Raw genomic sequence first — 25,886 nt, forward strand, 5'->3', positions numbered from 1 at the left:
AATTTTGTATTAGTATTTTAATTTTTTAATGTAAAATGACATGTGTGTACAAGTAAGAAGTTATTTTACTTTAACAAGCACTCCTCATAGTTAAAAGATGATCAACCTTATTTTGGGAGAAGGTATATAATTTCCCTTCATTCACTATGATAAATATTTACCCAAAATAAGAGGACCTATTCTTTTTTTTTCCTCCATCATTTTGCAACTATTTCTTACATTTGACAACAACAATATTATCTTAATTTTCTACTTTAATGACACTATTTTCTTAGTTTGACTTTTGTTTCTCACATAAATATTTACTCTTGATACAAGCATTATCCTAGTGTTTATAGTTCCTAAGGCAGTGTTGTGTCTCTTAGGTGGCACTAATTATGCTAGCTAATTGTAGTAGAGCATGTTTTCGCCTCAACCCATTTTCAACTCGTCCCTTACATAACCCTTTTAAAGATAGACGGGCTAAAGGCTTAAAATGAAGGTTCGACCCCGTTAAACAACACTAATGCCGACCATACTATTGTTCATGAATCATGACTACCGTTTTCTCTCTCATAAATTGTTGAAAGGAAGTCTCATGCTAGGATGGGAGCTATTGCTGTCGTGATGGTAGAAATAAGCCCGATAGTTTAAAGACTTTTTGTAACACCCCGTATTTTATCGGGTTTTAAAAATAAACTAAATAAATAGATATTATTAAATTAAATTATTTTACATAGATAATTATAAGAAATAAAGTAAGTTAAGTTTTAACAGTAACATGTTTTACCGCGTACGTTGTTATCGCGTAGCGTTTCTTTTTTGTTTTTTGAAAAAAATAAAAATAAATAATAATAATAATAATAATAATAATAATAAATTAAAAAAAAATTAGTGAAAATGGGGAAGGGTGGCCGGTTGGAGGGAGTAAGGGAGGAGTTTTGTAACTTCTCTCATAAGTGTGCATTATGGCACAATTAATTGATTTTCTTTTAATTGCCTTTTTATTCAATGACTATCATTTGCAAGTGAGAAAAAAAAATCAGAAAAATTTTCTCTTCTTGCTCCTTCATTCGGCTACATTAAAAAAAAAAATTCTTAAGGTTCTTTTGTTGTTTGAGTGGGTGTTCAATCCAACATTTTAATCAAAGGGTAAGTTAGATTAAAACAAAGATTCTATTTATAAAGTTGGGTTGCTATTTATAAATTTTACTTATGAAATTTTCTATGATGAATTTTTTATTTGTTTTTGTTGTTCCATCCAATCATTTGATTAAAGGGGTAAGTTTAGTTGAATTGTTAATTATAAATTTTATATATAAGATTTCTAAGATGAATTATATTTTATGTATGACGATATCCTATGACTTTTAGGAGGATTGAGTATTTTTTTTTTATATTTTTTCTCTAATAATCCTTTAATAAATTTTAATTGGTTAAAAGGATTAAGTTATGTTTCTTTTATAAAAAAGAAAATTAAATTAAATTAAAAAAAAACTCTCGTGATTTATATTCTTTAACAAAGTTTAAATTTGTTATATGAATTAAGTTATATTGGTATTTAAATAAATTTCTTTTACGACCTACATTTCTAACTAAATTTCAATTTGTTAGAAAAAAATTTTAAATTGTATGGATCAAATAATGTAGTCATCCAAGAGTTTATAAATCCTTTAGCAAAATTTGATTTGCTTGAGGGATTGTGTTTATATATATTTCTTGATTCAAAACGGTGATTTGGTTTTATGATTCTCTACAAAATTTTAATTTGTTAAGAGAATTAAGTACTTAATTTAATTATCATAATATATGAAATTTTAAATTTTCTTGAAAAATCTTGTGGATGGGCATGTTTTTTTTTTATTTGATGGTTTTTATGCTTTGATGATGGGGTTTTGTGTATTAATATATGTGTAGAAACATCAAGTGGTTGTGTGATAGAAAAACATGTCTTGTTTGTTTTATCTTAGTAATTGTGAATTTGGTCTTGTTAGAATTATTTAAAGGGTTTAATAATTTGAATAATGTATATATATATATATATAAAATATAATAATAATAAAATAATAGGAATTTTTGGATAGAAGCTGATGCCTCGGCATTGGCGCCCGATACGAAAATGTTGGGCATGTTTCATTGTTGTTTTATGTACCCGATGTGTTAAAAACTCGTTAAACGCTTAAAATAATTAAAAATAGTAATTGGATGTTATAAATTATGAAATTTGGTACCCGAGGTAATTGATGCGTTCCGGACGCAGTGGTGAAGTCAGATTTTTCATTTGAATTTTCTAAACTGTCCAAAATGGCCATTTAAGTTTCTAGTTAAAATTTAAAGTTTAGAACTATTGGAAATTGGATGAAAACATTTAAAATTATCAAGTCTTAGTAATATCTTAGTAGTATGGAGTGCATTAAATGTGTAAACACGTTCTATTACGTGATTGTTTTGTGTGTGTGTTATTTAGGACCTCGATTCATAAGAGGGTGAAAATTCTGTCGTGCTTGAACATTGTTTGTTTGCAGCGCTTAAAGGTACACACTTAGACCATACTGTTTATGTGGTTGTGCAAGTAGTGTTGTTTCATTTCTAATTGAGGCATTGTAAATCATATAAGGATTAGACATCTCAAATAATTTGAAATAAGTTACTTGAAAGTTGAGGATTTATGTGTTTGTTACCCAAAGGGGTTAACGTTTTGGTTTGGATTATTACAATTATTGTTCCCATGACAGTTTTGGATCATTACGGTCACCATAGGGGTATACATACTTTACCTCTGACGACCCGCACAGAACGGGCAACGTCTTAGGTCGGTGGTTGCCTTGGGATTAGCTCTCCTAAGTGTATTCCTTCAAAAGGATTGGGTTTTTACTTGAACGACCCGAACAGGACGGGCTACGTTACAAGTTGGGATTATCTAGTAATGAATGTATTAGAGCCTTTGCATGTTAGGATGAACACATTGCTTGTATTCAACTTGTTTGACAATTGTATGCAGTCTCTGATGTGTATTAGAATTGTTCTTTGGAACTTCTTACTTACTGTCATACGACGACTAGCAGGTTGATTGCAGGTGGAGACTGGCATGAGGACTCAACCTAGGACCCGTTATCATCAAGACAACGTTTTCTTATGTAATAAAATAATGAGTAGTAGCAATTTCAATTATGTAACAAAATTTTAGTTCGGTTTCGTTCTCGTTTCGTCATTTCTGCTTAACTCTATTTAGAGGCCAATAGGCTCTCGAGATGTAAGATATGATTTTTCGTAGGTTTGCTACCATCGTATGTTTTATTTCTGTTTATTCATATTCCTTTATCTATGGAACGTTGACGATCCTAGAGAAGATGTTTCTTTAGTGTCCGCTACGTGAACCGGGATCATGTTTTCATATGATTTTCTGGGTCATTTAAGCCAGGCCGTTACACTTTTCTTAGAGGGAAAGGCCATGAGAGGACCTTGGTTGCCCCTTGGGTCGAGTAGAGGTAGTCCCGATAAGGTTTGTGTTAGCATAAACAAATGGTGTTAGCCATTAGTTTGAACCAAAATCTCAAACAAGTGTGATGGATCGTGATCATCTTAAGAAGAGAAACGTCCAAAGCGCGCTCACTGGTGATCCTCTACCAAAGATCCAATCAATATGTATTATAAGAGAGTTCTCACGATAAATCCTCCTAGTCAAACTTAGAATTTGTTTACCTCTAGTAGTTTTAGAGTTCGGTCATGACCTGACACCCTAAAAGATTAAGCTCTATTATTATCATTAAGATCAACCTAATAAAATTTCAAGAGTTAATTCCGAATAAGCCTGATGATACATATTAAACAAACTTTTTTATACTCATTCAATTATACAAGATTTGAGTTTCATGTAATTCGAATTCTATAACTTTGAATGTCTTATTCAATTTACTTTAAAATATTAACTATACAAAAAACATATATTTAATTTATTTTAATTAAATAAGTTTAAATTGAAAAGAATTAATATTATTAAACTAATAAAATAAATGTTAAAAAATAAAATTTACTCCGACAAAAGAATGAATTCAACAAGTCCATAGAGCACACTCCGTTCCACAACCCCACTATTCTCATTCCTCGCTACTCTACAAACGCACTTCTATATAAATAACTCTGCTGAATTCCAACTTCCAAGACTAGGATTAGTCAATTTTTCATTCGCAGAAACTTGCACAAACTTGCAAAAACAAGCAGTAGAGCAGTAATGGCGGACAAACTCTCAGCTTTGAGATCTTTGATGGCTTCTCACTCTCCTCCACTTCATGCTTTAATCGTTCCTTCTGAAGATTATCATCAGGTCTTGGCCCTTTCTCTCTTAACTTCACTATTTTTTATTTCGATTGGTTTCCGTCCATCAAAATTTTGTAATTGCTTGGTTTTCCTTTTGTATTTGATGGAAATCGAGTTACTTCTATTGGAAGTTTTTCAGTGTTTAATCTATAATTGATCTTTCAGAGTGAGTATGTATCTGATCGTGACAAAAGGCGGCAATTTATTTCTGGATTTTCTGGTAGTGCTGGTAAGATTAGTTGAATATCTAATGCAATTTCTTTTCATCCGTTTTATTAAATTTAGAATGACCATTATATAATCATGTTGTGCGGACCGCAGAAGTAATAAACCCAAAACAATAAGGAAACAATAAAGATTCAATACAATTAATAAGAAAATAACTCAAGAATTACGTGGTTCACTCATTCACTGCGTCCATGGGCACCAAGATTCAAAGTTTCGCTATAAAACTGCAAGATCACAAAGATGAATCAAGAAAATCTCTAATGATGGCTCACTTTCTCTCTCTTATGTTTCTTGTAATCCTAATCCTAATTTAGAGAGGGGTTTATATAGAATGCCTCCCTCAGAAAAGAAATTAGGGTTAATCTCACAAATAACCGTTCAAAAAATGGGAAAACCGCTACACGCAATAAAAGTTGAGTCGACGTTTCTGACAGCGTTACATACGAGAAAAAATACTCAAAGATCAGAACATAAAGCTGAGTCGGCCTTTTCCCAAATGCCAAGGAATACGACTCTGGCGTTGGTCTCCGGAAAAACGCCTCTAATCCAGTAGCTAACACCGACTGCCCGACTCGTCTTGAGTCTTCCACACACACCCTAAACTTTCCCATTAGTTGATTCATCCTCCCATGTTCAAGGCTCTTGTTTGAGTCACCTAAACATCAACAATCTCCTTGACTAAAACTCGTATTCAGCAGAGATCCCATCAATAAGCCATAGTGAAACCATCTCCAGCCACAAGCGATGCAAAGTTCATGCAAATAAACTAAGCATCCCAACAAGTCTCCAACCAAGACTCATTCCAGCAAGTCTCCAACCAAGACTATCACCTACTTGTCTCTAAGTAAACCACTCACATGGGGCAGCATGGTCCATCTAGAGGCCAACAATTCAAGATGTAATCTTTTTTGCCGTAAGATTATACTGATTATTGGTTTAGTAATTGAAGTTATGTTTTGATCTGGGTTCAATGCATTTTCTCTTTGATATTAAATTTTTTATCATGATATACTGGTGAATTAGTGTGTGAATTTGTTGGAATACAAGTATTTCTGTTATACACATTGTTGATTTACTACTTCCTTTTGCTGATTTAGTCATTTGCATGAACATGTGGGTTTCATCATTCGTCCAAATTAAATATCTACTTTTGCATTTCTTGTTCTTTTTGGATAGTAGACTATAGTAAAATGACTCATTAAGCCATGCACTTCTTATTTATATAAAGTTGCATATGATGTTTGCTAAAGGGTCTATCGGAAATAAATTTTTTGTTAGTGTTATCATTAACAAGGGTATGGTTCCGTTCATCTGACCTCCCAAACTCCACCGTAGCTGGGAGCAATTAAATGACATTGGGATAATGAAAAAAGGAAATAAGATCATGATTTTATGTTATCCTGATTTTATTTGACCAAGTATAAATTCTTTGGCTAGGTCTAATATATTAGATATTTATCAATTTTGAAGATTCTAGATATTCCGTAGAGGAAATAACAGATAATTTTGATTGTTAATTTTTGCATTGTAGCGGAAATAGTTGCTCTTCTATGCTTCTGGTGATCCTTCGGTTTTCCATGTTGTATTTAAATATCAGGCATGGGCGAACGACTTGCTGTTCCAGGGCTAGTAGGATATTGTATAATCATTGAGTCTTTGTCATGCTGTATTTCCCTGATTTCTTCTTTTTTATGAACTAGTTTGTTTTATTTTGTGTAGCTCAATATGGTTTTTGATTTGCTAAATCTTTTACAAACGTGGCACTTGATTTTTTTTTAAATGCGTCTGCCTTGTAGAATATCTTTTGTAGTAGTTGCAATTCTCCATGGGATTATTTATGTGATGTTGGATTCATAGAATTTTTTTGTGTTGATTGAACAATTGCTAGGGTTTTGGAGTATGGTTCATATTTAATGCAATGAAATTGACCTCTAACTAACATTTATGAATCATGTGCTATAATTTTTCGTTTTTAAAGCGAGCAAGCATAATTTACTTTGGGTGAGCGTGGAATTCTTGGGATGCAGATAGGTATTGCATTGTTTTGGTAGATGAGAAATAAAAAATTACTAGTTTGTGTGCCTGAATTGCATGGGCTTTATCCTTTTAGTTAAATGGATTTTCTTGAAAGTTCTCAGTGTTAGTTCATTGTTACTATAGGTTTGGCCCTCATAACAACAAATGATGCTCGACTTTGGACCGATGGAAGGTATTTCTTGCAGGCAGAAAAGCAACTAAGTGATCAATGGAAGCTTATGCGTATGGGAGAAGATCCTGCTGTAGACATCTGGATGGCAGATGTGAGTGTTGTTTTTCATCGTACCAATTTTTTTCGTAGGTTTTAGTGATGATGAGGCAACTAAGACATCAACAATACTTAAAAGTTGTTTTCATTGGGAGATATGCCTCCTTTGATAGGTTTTGGGGTTCCCTTTTTTGTTCTTTTACCATAAATTTCCTCGCAATTGGGTCTTTAGTGTTGGTTTGGAAGTTCCATACCCTTTTCATTTAATTGACGTAATTGTTGTTTTCCCTTGTCTGTCGTTTGCCAAGAAAAATCACCATTAGGCTTTTTAATTTATTTTGATAGTTTGATCTTTTGTTTTTAGATGTTTATGATTTATGATGTAGGCATTGTATTTATCCAAAGCATGAGATAAAAATAAGGCCATTCTATTACATAATGACCGCTTTATAATGCATTTTGTGCTTACCAAACAGCAAAACCCCGATACGTAACCCATGATTTAAAATTATGGAGTAACGACTACTATAAGCTATTCAAACATATTAGCCATTATTTTCTTATTTTTAAGAATCATTTATAAATTATAGACGTGAAGTTTTGGTCGTTTTATAAATTATAGCCGCAAAGCTTAATATTGAGTTGTAGCCACTATAAATAAAAAAGTGCAAGCATTGTAACATCCCAGTGGATTCTGGTGAAGATAACCTACTAGAGTTTAAAATGAGCTTTGACTTTCCAAAATTACTTTTGACTTAACTAACATCTAATCTATCTTCTTTCCATCACATTTCCACCTTCATTTTTTCTCCTACGTTCAAGCTTCAACTATGGCAAATCATCAAACTTCACCCTCTCATCTCTATTTTTCTAACCCATTTCTCATAACTTTGCCATCACCTTCTCATCTCTATTTTTTTCTCCTACCCAACCTTTAATCTTCAATCTAACCCAACATCTAATACATCTCTCTCCTCATTCTCTCTTTAATCTCATCAATTTCTCACCTCATTTTTTTCCTTACAAATCCAAACCCAAATCAAGGTACCACTACCACCCATAATATGCAAATCAAATTTATAACACTAATAGATTTGCATTGCCCTAATAACACAAATGTAATTAGTTAATTTGTAAAACCTATATTAAGAATGAACTAACACTGAGAGCAATTCTCAACTCGTAAATGAACAGTTTAAGTGAAAATTGAATTTTGTTAATCTATTAATCTCAATTTGGTTGAAATTCCTTGGGTACTTGAACAACCTTTTCATACAAAGTCCCTTTTACCTAGTACAGAGTTGCAAAAGTACCATGTAGGATATTTACTTTTTAGAGGTATTGCGACGACATTTGCAAATTTTTTCTATGATCCAATCAATACTTTGTGTGAATTCTTAGTGAAGTTGCTTGTATTATTTGTTATCACCCAGAATTTACCAGAAGAAGCATCTATTGGTGTTGATCCCTGGTGTATATCGATAGATACAGCCCAAAGATGGGAGCGTGCACTTGAGAAGAAGCAACAAAAGTTGGTTTCCACCTCAAATAATCTTGTTGACCAAATATGGAAGGATAGGCCAGAAGCTGAGTTGAATCCCGTCAAGGTGCAGGCTCTGGAGTTTGCTGGACGCACAGTTGCTGATAAATTACAAGATTTAAGGGAAAAACTTATGCAAGAGAAAGCTCACAGTATTATTATCTGTGCACTTGACGAGGTGACAAGTTTGGGAATGATTTAATGAGTTTTTTGTGTCCTGATATACTGCTTATTTTTGTTTTTATTGAAACATTTTTTACTTGTTTCATTAAAACATTTTTTTCTTGCACTTTTACAGTAGTTACTCTTCTTGTTTTTATGCTACCTTATGCACATTGACACTTAATATGTTTGATAGTGCATATTTAAAAATTATAAAAAGTTAATATTATGAAAATATTTATTGAGACAAATCGAACAAAATTCCATTTGACTATATTTTTTCTTTAAAAAATGGAGGAAATATTTGTTTACGTGTTTCCTTCTCTACGTTTTTTGTTACTGTATGTATGTGTCTCTTTTGTACATAATAATTCCAATCAGAACTTAGAACAGTGTTGCTAGGATCATTGGTGCCAATTGAAGCGACTTTAAGCATGAGATTGTTTACCTTAATATACATTTCCCATGTCTAATGACATTTTGTGATGAACTTTTTTCAGGTTGCTTGGCTGTTTAATATTCGTGGGAGTGATGTTTCATATTGTCCAGTTGTTCATGCTTTTGCTGTAGTAACATTAACAACATCATTCTTTTATGTGGACCAAAGAAAAGTATCTCCTGAGGTTAGTCTCTTATTTGGATCATTTGATGGCTGGTATTTCGAGTAAAACTTTCTATTACATGGATAAGGCTAGCTCACTAGGTCTTTTCTGTCCGATACTTGAGTGTACAATCAAATAAGATGATAAAGGTCTGATGTTGAAAAATCAAAAATCTACACTTTCTATGTAAAGAAAAGTATAGTTAGTAAATATTTGCCTCTTATAGTTAGTCTTTGGTTCTTGGTTGCATTATATTCATAGGCTTTATTAGCAATTTAGCCTCTCAAAATGCTTTGAACAAGGTAATTGTCTTTAGATAATACTGGACACTTGTATTTTTGTTTCTTGCATGAATACGAGTTTAGATTATCAGTTGCATATCTCTACTGGATGCAAGAATCAATTTTTGGTCAACTGGGGAACCAAAATTTGGTTAGCTTAGGTAATTTTGTCTCCAGGTATTAACTGAAGTATTAGTTAGCGCCTTCAGGTTTGTTCGGAAAAACTTGTAGTAGCCTTGTTGTCATGATTTTTGCTAGTTGTATCTATTGATTATTCAAGTGGACACTAGATGTCGTAGATAGATTATGTATTGAAACAAAAGGTGTTTGCTTAAACTAGCTGTTAGATCTTTGAACCATAATATAAACGATATTGATAATAAGAATTGGTAAGAACTTAAAAAGTAACCTCAAACTCTACTTGCAAATTGCTTAGCTTTTAAACTCTTAAGTTAACAACCATCAAAACTCTAGATCAAACTCTACACTATGTTTGAATAATGTTTTGGAGGGAAGGGAAGGGAAGGGAAGGGAAGGGAAGGGGAGGGGAGGGGGAGGGGAAGGGAGATGGGTGTGTTTTCCTTCTAAATCTTTTTCATTTTTGAAAGGTTTTGTTTTGTTTCAAATGCGAGTAGTTTCTCCCTTTAATTTCCTTCCTTCCATTTCTCTTTCTTGCCTTATTGGTATACAAATTAGAGAAATACAATCCCTCCATTTCCCTCCTCTTCCTTTCCATCTATTTTTTCCTATCTAAGCATAGTGTCAAACTTTACCTTAATACCTTGTCCCGAATAGAAACCTATGCAATAAGTAGTTCTGTTTAGTCATTAGCAAGTGTGTGAGGTTTAATTAAATAGTGGGGAATATAGATGTACCTGGAAAAAGGAGATTAAGTGTGTGAGGACGAACTTTTGCTTAAAGGGGAAGTTTACGTAATATCCAGATATTTATATTCAAAAAAGAAAAGAAAATATAATTAATTTATTTTATATCAAAATTAAGATTTTCCAATAAAATTGAATTACAGTATTTTTTTTTATTTTTTTCTAATTTGAAATAGTAAAAAAAAGAAAAAAGAAAAAGAATAAATAGTAAAAGTACTTTCAAAACAATTAACTCTTTCATCCTAACGCTCATACTTTATTTTAATTTGTAAATGTAGTATTTGGGAACAAAATTATGGATTTCAATTATGAAATCATAAATGAAGAATTTGAGAATGACAAGATTTAAATAATCATTCTCAAATTCACAACTTTAACTACTTTAAAAACAATGGTAGAATTTGATCCAAATTTAAATTTGAAAAATTTTGATTTGCCAAATAATAAATTTGAGCCAATTCTAAATTTGCAAATGAAATCATTGTTCCCAAACATGGAATAACAAAATTATATCCTATACCATTTAACTAGTTTTAACTTGAAGCTCTTATACCACTCTGTAACACCCTCATAATTAGATCAAATTTTAAAAACACATTTCAAAGGAAAAACTTAAACCAAAATCTACTCATGGGAGTGTTATCTTCATCTATTTCTAAGAAATAAAATATATGTAAGGGTAGACAATTGTAAAATAACTTAAATAAATTAAATCAACTAAACAAGTCTTGCAATTTAAGGAAATATTAAACCCAAATCTAAAACCATATAAAAGTTAAATAACTAAAAGTAAAAATTCAAACAAAGACAAACTAATGAACTAATTTTCTAGGTAAATCTCACTTCATGATCCCCAAACAATCATTAATGCAAGAAAGACAAATTTAATTGCACTTTCAAAGATAAGGAACTTAAGAAATTCTCATTCATAAATAAACTTTTCAAGTAACACTTCAAAGACGACAAATAAAATCAACATTGTTAAAAAAAAAGACAAACATCAACTAGTAACTAATTTGAAGCTAACAAAATTCTACTTCTCCTAGTTCTTTAACTGACAAGTAAACATCAAAATCGCTCCTCATTAGGCTTCTAATTAGGATCATGATTAGGATCCTCCTTAGGGTCTTTCTGAAGGACTTCCTTAGGTTCATATTCTTCTTCATTATCTGATGGAACAGGTATAGGCAAGGTGTAGGTACTATCATCTTCTTCGTCTTCCTCATCATTCTCGTCCTTGTTGCCTTAGAAAATCCCAGACACGTTATAAACCCACTTTGCCTTGGCATCAATCATCCTTTTCTCTAAGTACTCTAAGGTGAGGAACCACTCCTCATTCTGATCTGCATATCTCTCCCAGTTGGGTCTCCCATTTTTTATTATGTCATTATACTCCTTCTTAAGGTCAGCGTAGGGACCTATATCACCCAAAGTACAGATAAGGATATTAGCTTGTTTGGGTGGTGTATTGATAAGGTGACAATTCTCCATACTTACACGGAGACGATGAATATAAGTAGAAATGGGTTCACCTGCTTTCAAGGAGAGGTGATATGATGCATCATGGAAGTTTCTAACACTCTTCCTAGCGATGCGACGAAATCAAGGCATCTAAAAAGGAAAAAAATGAAAAATGAAAAAAAAAAAAAAAAAAGAAATAAGGTACCACTAATATCATGGTAACTCAGTCTACATACACTACCTAAAGAAATAAGACACTCTTTTTAGATGCCTCTATTCTGTCGCACCGCTAGGAAGAGTGTTAGAAACTTCCATGATGCACCGCACCACCTCTCCATGAAAGCAGGAAAACCCATTTCTACTTACATTCATGGTCTTCGAGTAAGCATGGAGAACTTTCACCTTAACAAATATTACGGTAACTTAGACTACAATACACCATCCAAATAAGTTGATGTCCTTATGCGTACTTTAGGTGGTATAGGTCCCTATGCTGATCTTAAGGAGTACAATGATATAATAAAAAATGGGAGACCTAGCTGGGAGAGATAAGTGGATCAAAATAAGGAGTAGTTCCTCACCTTAGAGTACTTTGAGAAATGGATGATTGATGCCGAGACAAAGTGGTTTCATAGCCTGTCTCAGGATTTATATGGCAACGAGGATGAGAAAGACGAGGAAGATGATAATACCTACACCCTGCCTATACTTGTTTCATCAGATATTGAAGAATATAAACATGAGGAGGATCCCGAGGAGTGATTTTGATGTTTATTTAGTCAGTTAAAGAACTAAGAGAAGTAGAATTTTGTTAGCTTTTGAATTATACTAGTTGATGGTTGTCTTTTTTTTTTTTTTTACAATGTTGATTTTATTTGCTGACCTAGAAAATTAGTTTTATTAGTAGTTATGTCTCAGTTTAAAGTTTTACTTTCAGTTGTTTAACTTTTATATAGACTTAGATTTGGGTTTAAAACTTTCTTAAGTTGTAAGACTTGTTTAGTTGGTTTAATTTATTTAAGTTATTTTACAGTTGTCTACCCTTGCATTTATTTTTTAGAAATATATGTGGTGGTAATACTCCCATGAGTAGGTTTTGGTTTAAGTTTTTCCTTTAAAATGTATTTTTAAAATTGGACCTTTCTATAGGGGTTGTTACAATAAAAGGATGATTTTTGTGAATATATATATATATATATATATATATATATATATATATATATATATATATTTATTATGGAATTGGAAAACCTTTGGGTTGATGGTGTACTATCTTCATATCATGAAAGCTTAAGTTACTAAAGTACTTGTTTTATAGCTCCCAAGGTTTCTATAGTCTCCTGTACAGTCATAGTAAGCGCTCTCTCAAGAATCAAGTGTCACTATCCTTCCCTCATGATGAACTCCTCTCAATCACCATTGGATATTTTCCATTGCTACATGCCAGTCTTCCCTTGTGGAGTGTGGACTATCCTTCCATCGCCTGGTTGGCTAGTAGCAAAGCACCAATTTGCTTTACCCTCTCCACTTTTTGTGTTGTCATTCCAGCCACCTTATTCACTACTCACAATCAAACTACTGGCACAAGGGCACTACTCATGACCAATAAATCAAAGCTTATGACTCCACTTTATTGTTGCTGCCTCCTAAATCATCATCGAGACTACACTTCCTACATTGTACTGATTCAAAGACACCATTTTATGGTTCTTAGGGAGAGCCTAAAAAACAAGGAAAAAAAATTAAATCTATAACTTGAAATTGATCTTCAGGGATATCTGTCTTCAGATTTTGGCCTTCGATGGTCAATTCATATTCAGTAATTGAAGGTAAAGGCGCTTTTCATCAAGGTAATGAGAAACATAGAGATGATAGAAGTTGTGAAGAACAAGGTTGACATTGTTGAGACATAAGGAGTGTGAGAACAGGCTGTGAGAGAGAGAGAGAGAGAGAGAGAGAGAGAGAGGAGTAGCAAATATAATTGAAATATCTCACCTAGCGATATTAAAGAAAAGTTTGGTTTCCTTCCTCTATCCTCAACGAAGAACAATAGTTAACTTGAAAGATTTTATATCTGTCCTTTCATTTATGTTTCCTAAAACCATTAACCCTTCTGAAGTAAAATATCAGTCTTGAAGCTAGCGTCAGTCCAGTGAATTGAAGAAGCCTGGAAACTGTTTTACATACAACACACTTAGAAAAGCGGAGAACTTACATTGTCAGATAATCCAACAATAGTGAAAAATTTTCATAGGCCTAAGATCAATATTAGTGTCTGAAATTCCATCTGTATGCTGATTTCAAAACCTGGGTTCTTTGTAAATGTATACATAAAATTTTCATAGGCCTAATTTTAATTTCTTTATTTTGGTGTCCCTTCTGCATAGTTACATAAATATGTTTTTGTAGGTGCTTTCTCACATGAAGGAAATTCATGTTGAAGTCCGGGACTATAATTCAGTTAGTGCAGATGTTAACCTACTTTCGTCCAATCATCTTGTTTCATCATTGCCACTCAATGCTGCTGAAGATAAAGTTGCATCTGGTTCAACTGCAGAACATAAAACAGCAGAATGTAACTTCATATGGATGGACTCTCGTTCATGTTGCTATGCTTTGTATTCCAAACTCAAGTCAGATCAGGTTTTATTGCAGCAGTCTCCGATAGCTCTTTCAAAAGCTTTGAAGGTAACTTTACTGTCAAGTATGCAATACACATACTTTAACTAATAAGCTTGCTCTAATGGACACTCAAAATCTGATATCTATGTTTGAAGGATGGTTCAATGCTGGATTTTTTAAATAAAGGACTCAGTAGACTGTAGATGGGGTCCAAGTTTGTTGGGTGCCATGTACAAAATATATTTATTTCTTCTATTCCAAAATAAGCTATTTAAGAGAATTCCTTTTGATAAAAAATCGAAACTGCAGAATAGCACAGCCACATTATATGTCGTTTGTTGATATCAATTCATCATTATATAGGTCATTTTTTGTATCACTAATTCACTATTCTCTATAATATTTAAAGGAAAATCTTATATGGTAAAGGTAATGCTATTTTCATCCCCTGACCACCGCCTCTCCACAAAAACCCCAATCTCCACAGCTGAAAACTTCTACCTGTTGGAAACCACCCACATACCCCGAGAACCCCCTTCTCATATAAAAAATATTTGAATTTTGTGTGTGCCTTGTGTGTGCTTCGGGGGGTTATTGGTGGGGGTGGGGGGTTATCAAGGTCCAGTTGTGTTTTTTTTTTGAGGCAGGGATGGGTTTTGTGTTCTATATTTCTCTAAAACTTCTTTTTGCAATTTTTTAAAAATCTTAATTTCTTTAAAAAATGATTTTTTTTTGTGCTGAATTACATCATAGATATTAAGAAAAATAGTTGAGGCCTTGAGGGTTAATAACTTACCATCCCTAAATGCTGCACCTAGCCAATGAAATTTGAATTAAGTCTACTCTTTTTCTTAATGTGTGTGCAATTCTCTAAAGTAAATTATAATAGAGTGTTGACTCATAAATGTTCCCCTCCTATTCAAGCGTAACATTGCGTATTCATGCTAGGCAATTTTTTTTTGTCGTCTGGTATTAATAGGAGATTTAAATTTGATGTTATTATTTATGAACTATCCTGGCTTAGTTTGCTTTCTTTCTGAACTCTGATAGATGAGATTTTTTTTTTCTTGGTAAATTTAGTATGATGTGAACAAAGCTAGGCTAGCTTATACTAGATCCAATGCAGAATGTGGATTTTGAGAAATGATATCTGCTGGTAATATATAGTATCATATTTTTCTATAAAGTTTTAAAACATAAACCTGTTTATACATGTTCCTGCTTCATGTAAAGCACTTTTCTGTTATTTTATGATTAAAAAATTTCAGAATCCAATTGAAATGGAAGGATTGAAGAATGCCCATATGCGTGATGGTGCAGCTGTTGTGCAGTTCCTTGTGTGGCTTGATAAGCAGGTAACTATTTGTCAACTTGGCTTTCTGTTAAGCTTAGTTTATAATAAAGATAGAACATTTCATAAGAATCATGGCTCATAAATTTTTAATAAGAGGAAACGTTTATACAGTTTATTAGCGCTTCTTCCAATTCAGTGGATTAACAATTCATAGCTAACGACAATATCAGGGTTTGTGTGTTATATGTGCTATTTGAATAATGATGTTTGAACTCATTGGTTGATTTTCGTTTTGTATACAATGATTCATAGCTACAGCCTACATTGAGATTATTTACTGCTAGTATCACTTAAGTTGATGCATTTCATTTTAGGTTGTCCTATTTTAGTTATCACATTTTTTTGTCGAGATTTACCATACCGAAACCTAACATTACCTATCCAACCCTATGTTTATCTACCTCCAATTATTTCATGAACATTAACATCAATGCTTTAATTGTCAATTTATGAGAGAGGATACTAGAAATCAAAGAATTTTATGAGGAAGAGTTGTGAGAATGTTTCATCATTTACTCAAACAAATAACTAAACTACATCCCACATGTCCTACCCTAAATTATTCTTGAACAAAGTTTATGAAGTGTTGAATAAATTTGCTACTTCAAGTTTTATGTCAAGCTTGTGTAAAATCTGGGATGTGTGGTAATCATCGCAAAGCACTTCTACGGTCAATCCGGATGGTTTTACGAATATGTTTGCTTATATTGTGGTCTTGTTAAACTCAAAAACCTTAACAATCTAGTATCAATGGTCGGGCCAATTATTTGCACTTTGATATTGAAACCACTTTTCTATTCGAAAACCTTAACAATCAGGGTTGAACTCATGCCGCTTTTACATATAAATATAAGATTTATTAGTAAATTTAACAAACACAAACCTTGTAGCCAAACCTCTAAGACTTCCCACATTTTCAGACTTTCAGCCACCCCGACAATTTGATTTGTGGAACTTGGATGTCTTTTCTCACTTATTAGACTTTGTCTTCTTTTATCCTCTTTTTTTTTGGTGTTTGCTAGGAATTTTAAATTCCTATGTTAATTGCTAACAAAACACAATCTATTTTGTCGTTTGCCAGGAAGTTCAAATTCTTATGCTAGTTAGTGTCAATTAAACAAGCCCTAAGACATTCTATGCAAACAATATCAATAGGGCATGCTTGTATTGAGGGTAAATATTCAAGGGAGAAATAAAAGTGAAACTATACAAATGAAGGTAAGAAAAGGTGAATTTGAAAGGGAAGATGATGTATAAAATATGTAGTGAGGAAGATGAAGGAAAAAGAAGATGATCCCTTATTTTGGGGAAAAAGAGGGAAATATTTTTCCTCTATCCCACTAGGGTAACTATTTACTCCAAAATGAGAAGACTAATTCTTCTGTTTCTTCTTCTCCTTCACTTTACAACTATTTTTTAGATTTGACAACATTAATATTTTCTTAGATTTCTACTCCAATAACTTTGTTTTCTTAGTTTGAATTTTATCCCATAAATATTTACTCCCAATACAAGCATGGCCTAACATAATTAATATTAGTGGAATGCAAGGGACCCTTGATTAAGCATTTTGGACCCTTCTATAGTTCCTCATCGCGGCTCACTCATGGGACGAGATTTGAGGCTTAAATTTCTACAAAATCATTAGAACACCATGTTATAGCCAAGCATAAAATCCGGGGACAATGGACACAAAAGAACAATAAAACGGGCCAAATGGGGAATAAACTCATGCGGCTCACCAACGCCATATTGTTGGGATCAAGGCTTTTGCATCGTTGTGTAAAAAAAATCTTTTTTTCAGTTGTTTTGACAAGTCCAAGTTGTTGGATTTGTCCATTGGGAAAAATTGGTTACTACGACATCAAAGGAAAGTGCTCAAGAGATAGAACATTTTAGGGGCAGAGGACTCTAGACTCTAGACATTGAGTAATCTAGGTTAAGGCTATCAATGATCAATTCTATGGTCAAACTCCGCCTGCAAAGCTTTGGATGCTTTCATTGATGATTCATTTACTATTTTTTCAGAAAATAATTTGAGTTCTTGTTTGGATTCGAAGGGCTAAATATTCCAGTTTTGCAGATGCAAGATCTTTATGGGGCTCCTGGTTACTTCTCTGAGGCAGAGACTGAAAGGATTAAACCTAGGTAAGTAGTCTTTATTCTTCAACCAACTTAGTTAATTAATCTTTTTTGAACTACAGATTATGCAAAAATTGGTTGTAGTGTAGCATTTCGCAAATATATGGTTTGATAATCAGTCAAAGCCCTCGTTATTTTGGGTGGGTTTGCAAATGCTATGAACATAACATGATAATGTAGATGTATATGCCAGTACCTTGGTGTCAGTTCCTCACACAGATTTTTCCACCAAAATTTACAAGCATGTTGTCTTTTTTCTTTGGCTGTAAAGGTTGGTTCAATCATATGACTTACCTATTTTCCTTCCCATTCTTGGGGATTTGTTTCAGTGAAGGACAAAAACTGACAGAAGTGTCCGTGAGTGACAAGCTAGAAGGTTTTCGTGCATCAAAGGAGGTAACCAATTTGCATGCTAGAGTTGTGTATGTTATAATGTCACATATGCAGTTGATTGGTTGTAAAATTATAATGACTAAAACATTGCTCCTCTTTTTGTTTTGTGATTAATAATAATGTTATTTCTGTTTCTTTCTCCAAATTTTATCATCCGTTTTAAAGGAAACTTTTTAGTCAACCTTGTTTTATGAACTGATTGACCTGCAACATCATAAGTAGTGGTAAAGATTAGTGAAAGTGTGGTGATCTTTGATTCAGTTACATCAGAATTTAGATTTGGACCACATTGTCATTGTCAGTAAGTCCTTTAAAATTCCGTACATTCTAATACATTTCGTCTTTCAGCATTTTAGGGGGCTGAGCTTTCCTACCATTTCATCCGTTGGCTCAAATGCAGCAATTATTCATTATGGGCCTGATCCCCAAACTTGTGCGGAAATGGATCCCGACCGGATTTATCTGTTTGATTCAGGAGCACAGGTAGATCACATCTTAGTCAAGCAGCTTTTGTATTTGTGTTGGCTATTAGCATTTCATTCTAAAATTCCTTGTTTATAATGTTTTGTTTTGACCTGTTCGGATGACCTGTAAAAGTATCAAGATGGAACAACTGATATAACTCGGACAGTGCATTTTGGGCGAAGTTCTGCTCATGAAAAGGCATGCTATACAGGGGTATGTACCGTTATTAAGATTATTGTACTTACTGTTTCATTTCAACTGCTTTAAGTGGTAAATGCTTATTTACTTAAATGAGTATAAAGGTTTGCTTGTTTTTTTTTTCCACGATACTAGGAAAGATCAGAGGAGGTATCTTCTTTTGCCTATTTAAATTTTTTTTTTTGATAAAGTATACAAAAAATGAGGAAAGTGACAAGCTAGCTCAAATTATAATCGTTGTTAAGATTTCAGTCTTTTATCCACCTTCAGGGAAGGATTGGAAAAGCCTACCTTCATGTGCTAAGCTTGCTACAGAAACAATAAACTAATAGCAGCTGTTGAATTTCTTTACATATACAGGCTACTCCATAGATAGTTTCTCTATGAACAATCTCTCCCACTTTCTTTTTATCTGATACTAGTAAAATACCCGTATGCACGGTTTTATAAAGTTTAGCATTTATGAATACTCATGCGCAAATGTAATTCATGATTATTTAAGACTTGTAATTTGAGTTTATAAAGTTTGAGGATCATGTATTTAAAGTCATTTTAAAGTATTGAGTAATCAATATTTTAATAAATCTTATTAAGTAACAATTTTTGTAGGATAAAAAAATAATTTTCTATTAGTTGAGTATAATGTAAATATTTATGTAAGTAAATCAAATTTTCTATTTATTTTGATTTAAAAAGACTGTTTTTAAAATTATTTATACACTCCAAGTTAATAATACCATATTATTATTAATTTAATTTATTTTTCTTTTATTTGGTTCAATTATATATTCTTATATACATATCAAAAAAATGTATAAATATTTATAAGTACAACATCTATTAATGTAGAGTCAATTCTTTTTAATTATGCTAATTAAGCTCACACTAAAATGAGGCATACATAATAAATATTATATTTGAAATTTAAAGTCATATACTAACATTTGGAATCAAATGTTATATTCCAAATTATGCATGCATAATAGGAGTATATTATATTCATAAAACATTTTTTATTTAAACCTACCATCAAAAAAAATTTTTTAATAGGGAAATTATTTTTGTCTACATGGCTTCTTTTCCAATTAAATAATTCCAAATGGCAAGATTTTTATAGTTTTGCCATTTGTTATTTTCCTTCAAAATTAATAGTAATTATGATTCTTTAGGATTTCTCTTAATCCATAAGCATTATCAGTTTCAACAAAAAAATGCTTTGCAATGTGTTAGCGGAGTTATTTCGTGTACAATTGCTAACAACTGATCTGATTTTATTTGTAAGCCAAACAATTTGTTTTCTGCCCTTGATTAGCGTTTTAAAATTCTCTTCAGATAGTTACTGTGTTCGACGGAAAAAAACAAATGATCATTTTCAGTACTGTATTCGACGGAAAAAAACACGAAAAAAACAATTTGTCACACAGAAACAAGATGTATCCTGTATGTGTTTTTTGGATGAAAGGCAAGCATTTTATATGATCAATTCCATCATATCTCATCATTTTCATATTGTTTTCCTTGGTTTGTTGCCTCATCTTCTTCCATCCAATTCTATCATATCTCTCATCTCCAACCTCCATATAACCAGTCACACCGTCTTTTCAGTCTTATGCTAGGCTTCAATACAAGTAAATAACTTTAGAACATACACTAATACAAAAAAGTTTAAAATAATTGTCTGCTGATCGTTTACTTCCAGAATCATAAAATAACCAATATAGTCCAACTAGTGGGCAAGATAAAAGAAAGAATGTTGCATTTCTCATGCTCTTAGGTTGCATCAATTTCGGAAAGAAAGATTCTGATGATAAATGCAATGTAAAAGATTTTGGTGAAGAGATGTTTTGATTTGGAATTTAGAGAAAACGAAATGTTTTGCAGAGCAGAAATATAATCCATAGTCTACAGTAGGGGGACAGTAATGGTCATTGTTGTGTTTTTGATACCGATGATAGTTCTGTTGATTGCCATTTGCTGATGTCCCTTTGTTTTGCTTCATTTGGAATAAATCATGTGTCATGCATATGATGACTTAATTTTTTGCGTATTTTTTTTTCTGGAATACTCTATTTGTCTATTTTGATTGGTGTCCCATTAATACAATGTATGTATATGATCAAGTGTCCTATTTTTGTTTGACGATGAATTTAAATAATAATAATTATTTAATCATCAAAGAGTTATTCTATTAATGCTTAGAAAATCTGAAATCAGCTTGAAATATTTTGGTGCATCATTTAGCTGTTTCTAAAAAGAACCATACTAAGTTTATCTCTGTAATTTACACATATTACACTATATATAGACAAGCATTAATTTAGAATGCAAGTGTTCAAACTAACCTTGTAATGTCCAAATTTGACCACTTTTTTTTTCTTTTTTTTGTCTAATCTTTCTCCTAGCAACCACTGAATTAATAAAAAATCAGTTCCTTTTATACAATTATGTTCTTTCAACAAAATGATAGTGTTAATTGCATATGGATACACCAACAACTTGAGTGAAGATGATTTCCAATGAGCCATGGTTGTTGACCCTTCTTTGTTCTCTATCACTCACTTTTGTCTTGTATGATTCCAAAGATCCAATTTCTTCGTGTACTTTTGTTAGTTGTAACCTTTTTTGGTCACTTCATATTTGGGTTGTGAAGCTTCTTCTTATATTTTGGTTATACCATATCTACATTCTGGATCAGCCTCTCTTTCATCTTATCTTTGTTATCCTCAACTCCTACCTTAAAAATGATTGTGCTGCTGGTTCTATATTATACTCCCTCCTATTCAAATCAAATGTCCCATTTGTTTTTTTTTTTACACTATTAATCCAACACTCTTTGTTTATATTTTATTCTCAATCTATAAGTTAAAACATAGTCGAATGAGATCCCGTTTGGCTCGTCTCAATGTAAATTTTATTGATATCAACTTTTTATAAATTTTAACCAAGTATAATTAGAGATATTAGGATCGAAATAGTACATCGCCAAGTGTGCAAAATCAAAGGGGACATTTGATTAGAATAGGAGGGAGTAGTATTATCAAACATACTCCTTAACATACACATATCTACCTGTTTAATATTCTAAAATTATGCTAGCTTACTAGCTTAGTAAGCAAAGTTAGCTGAGTGAAACTTCTACCTTCTTACAATTATATAACTATTCTTTATTTATCGGATTATTGCACTCTTTTCTTTATATGTGAAACATTTTGATCTTGTATTCATTGTTCCGGATGATGTACCCCTTGTAGACACTTACTGATAGCTATAATGTACATCATTATTACAATTTACAGCATCTAAAATTCTCAGCATAAGACATCTAAAATCTTCTATCCGAGTCTTCATTTAGACCTTTTTTTGGCCTGAAAGAGAAATAACTCGAATTTATAAAATAAAGCAGTCAATTTCACCCTAAAATTGAGATGGACTAATGTGACCTAAGATTCCTCTAGATTCTAGAAGCAAACCCGAATTTTGAATTATGAAATATTAATCATGTCCGTTTTTAAACATTAAATGTTGGGTGGCTAATTATGGATTGGATAAGTGCTAAAAAGCATCAGGATTTGACTTCCCCTTGGTTAAGACAAATTGATTGATGTGGTGGGATTTCCCCGTCACTGATTGTGGGGGAAAATTATATTATAGATGTGGATATAGAGAGAATCAGAGAAGTAACCATACAAAATAATTGTGATTAACAACTCACAATTTTTTTCTTAGAATGACATGGTGTATCATATCTGCAGGTTCTTAAAGGTCACATTGCATTAGATAGTGCTCGGTTTCCAAAAGGAACTAGTGGTAATTCAACTCGAGCTTTTCTATTTTGAAATTTGATTTAGCGTCTGTGGAAGTCTATTATGCTGTTGATTTGATATACTTCTGATAGACGCTCCAACAGAATATTTATCGTGATGCTCTTACAACCCATTATATTCAGTTTGATGTGCTTAAATTCCTCATCCATGTGGCTGCTCTGATTTGATGATTGATGTATCAGGTCATGCTCTTGACATTCTTGCACGGATTCCTTTGTGGAAGTTTGGGCTTGATTACCGACATGGTACAGGTCACGGTATAGGGTCTTATCTCAATGTGCATGAAGGTTAGTCATGAGTTTGTCGTTTCTATTTCTCTTGTACATGACTGCACGTTCACTATGTCATGAGAAGTCTTTTAGCCCAATGAACATCTAGGTAAAGCTGGCATAGAACAATGCCTTGACATCACTTTTTTTCATAAAGAGCTCTATTTTATCCTTAGTTTAAAACCCTATTGGACATGCATAAGGGATTTTGGGGCATTAAATGAGCTCTGCTGGTTACGGAAGTTTTCTTGGAGGTTTTTGGGGACTCAACGAAAAGTATGGAACTAAAGCATGACTACAAGAACTTACAAAATGTTCAAAGCTTTTCTGGAAGGGGGCCTCTAAGAGTAGTTGTCACTAGATTGTTCTAGGAGGGCTTGTAACACTTGTAAATACTTGTAATGTAGAAATGGGTCTAAAATATTCTGAGGGGGAATGTCTCTAGAATATTTTTAGAAGCTTGTACATAGTCTAAGATCTACCATTGTATATTATATTCTAGAGCATGCTGCAATTTATAAACTGCAAGTTAAGGAGGTTAAGGGTCACTAGGGATGGTTGCCTATGAATATGCAATAGGCACCAAGGATCATTTATACTAACCAAATGAGTGAATGTAAGGATCATTTGTACTAACCAAATGAGCTCCCTTCACTTCATTTCCCTGCCCTTCCCTTTTTCTGTCCTAATGTAGGAAATATTATCCTTCATTTTCTTCCCTTTCTTCGCCTCCATTCCTCCTATCCAAACATAAACCTAACACGGAGTACTAGGGAAGTCTGTCACTTGAGTGAGCTAGCAAGATATTCTATCCGACATAAGTATCGCTTCCAAGCAACGAAGTTTGTCCAGTGGCACACGTGGACGTGACTACTGTTTTGAAGTGAGCCAAAGGGTCCGTACATGAAACTAGCTCTCATAGCTTTTATGTGTGGGTTGACTATCAAGTAAAACTAACAGTTCATGTGATTTTGGCTATGTTCAGGCTTCAGCTGTTTTTTTATGCAAGAAAAGAAGGGAATTTATATTACAGTACTCGAAAAGCACAAACACAGTATAATGGCTATTAATATTGAGAATATTACCTTTTCCTTGTCCATATAAACCATTTTGTTTGACCCTGACTTGGCTTGTAAAACCCTATTTTATTGGTGAAAATGTGGTGTTATTTATCAAGATTGTACCATTTCATCAAAGTTACTGCTTAGCTCCACTTATCATTTGTATTTGATTTTATAACTTTTGTTCTTTTTTCCCTTCTGTCATGAGCAGGTCCACACTTAATTAGTTTCAGACCCCAGGCTCAGAATGTTCCTCTGCAGGCTACAATGACTGTAACTGATGGTTAGTATGTAACAAATACATTTATGTATATCTATTGACTACTGAGTTTTAACTATTTATTTGCCGTTCGTTGCTCTGATATGTACGATACAAAACTTAATTTTAAAATTTTGTTTGCTGATGATTGCTCTGATATATTTTGTTGCCAATTATTATGTAGCAAATACATAGATTGATTGCTCTGATATTTATGCTACAGAAATGCTCATCAATTCATGATTTGCAGAAGTTAAATATTATTTTTTTTTAAAAAAAGTTTCCATAGATGTGGGTTTTGGCAATGCATTTTTCATGCAACATGAGTGTGAGCATGAGCATCATTGCTACAGTAAAAGAAGTTTTTGAGCTATACCCCGAGGGATATCAGTATTTATTTCTAACCCTTTCATCTTGCTAGTACAATTTGTTTCTATCACAGGTTCTTACCCTTAGACCCGATGTTTCATCTAATGTCTTGACGATTTGCATTGTGTTTTGTTGATTTCTGCAGAGCCTGGTTACTATGAGGACGGAAATTTTGGTATAAGATTGGAGAATGTGCTTTTTGTAAAGGACGCAAATACAGAATTCAATTTTGGCGACAGAGGATACCTGGAATTTGAGCACATAACATGGGTAAGTATATGACATCTCTAATTTTGTTTTCTTTTTCTTCCTTCTTTTGAAAGTTATTTGGTTTCTAAATGATCGGATACTGTTTAAACACATTAGTTAACCTTGGAAAAGGTTTATCAAAATTGAACTGCCTATGGGAAGTAGCCTTGTTTTTGAGTTAGCCTGTGCCAACTTTTGCAGATACTATGATGTTTTTGACCTTTGCCAAGGATATTGTCAAAATGTTAGATTAGTCGTGCTTTTTTTTTGTTTCAATCTTTAATTTTATGGTGCATCTGTTGACTCATATCAACTTTTTTGAATGTACTTAAGGTTATCATTTTGAATCTTTTTTTATATGAATATTATTCTGAATCTTGATTTGTTGCTTCTCAGGCTCCTTATCAGCACAAGTTGATCAACTTGAGTCTTCTTACTCCAGAAGAAATACGTTGGGTAAATTCGTATCATTCAAGATGTCGGGAAATTTTGGCCCCATATATGAATGATACCGAGATGGGATGGCTAATGAAAGCAACCGAACCTATTGATGTTGCCATGTGAAATCAGTGACTGGATACCTTGATTCATTTCTACTTTTGTTACTGATTAATGTACTCCATTTTCTTTGTCTCAATTCTCAAGATATTCTAATCTGCTTCTTTTGTGTTTCGTTGAGATTATTTTTAATAAAAAGTAGCAGAATTCGCGGTGTTTAATCATATTTTTGAATCTAGATGATGAGCATTTTAATGCAATGTCGTCTTTTGAAGTTGAAATGCTTCACCTGTAACACTTAAGTGTAGCTTGAACATAATCCATAAGAAGTATTAAATGAAGATATTGTGTTTTAAGGTTAAGACGAAAAAAAAAAAGCTTTTTGATTGTTTGGGATATAGGTGACTTATGTTCACCTAAATATTTAGGATTTGATTAAGCTAATTAAGTTGTTAGTATTGATAGAGAAGGTCTTAAATGTGCA

At 32.7% G+C, this 25,886-nt stretch overlaps 1 protein-coding gene across 1 annotated transcript; it reads left to right on the plus strand.

Annotated features, from left to right (window-relative positions):
• Positions 1 to 4,051: 4,051 nt before the first annotated feature.
• LOC130807395 (aminopeptidase P1) lies at positions 4,052 to 25,628 on the plus strand. Its single transcript, XM_057672588.1, has 16 exons — positions 4,052 to 4,303; positions 4,462 to 4,525; positions 6,685 to 6,824; positions 8,203 to 8,487; positions 8,972 to 9,094; positions 14,109 to 14,387; positions 15,590 to 15,676; positions 17,759 to 17,823; positions 18,147 to 18,213; positions 18,559 to 18,693; positions 18,808 to 18,888; positions 22,626 to 22,680; positions 22,880 to 22,984; positions 24,239 to 24,310; positions 24,801 to 24,925; positions 25,301 to 25,628. Exons 1-16 carry the CDS (start codon positions 4,211 to 4,213, stop codon positions 25,466 to 25,468), a joined length of 1,944 nt encoding a protein of 647 aa, XP_057528571.1. The 5' UTR covers positions 4,052 to 4,210; the 3' UTR covers positions 25,469 to 25,628.
• The last annotated feature ends 258 nt before the right edge of the window (positions 25,629 to 25,886 follow it).

Source organism: Amaranthus tricolor, chromosome 3 (genome assembly GCF_026212465.1).
Source record: "Amaranthus tricolor cultivar Red isolate AtriRed21 chromosome 3, ASM2621246v1, whole genome shotgun sequence".
NCBI lineage: Eukaryota > Viridiplantae > Streptophyta > Magnoliopsida > Caryophyllales > Amaranthaceae > Amaranthus > Amaranthus tricolor.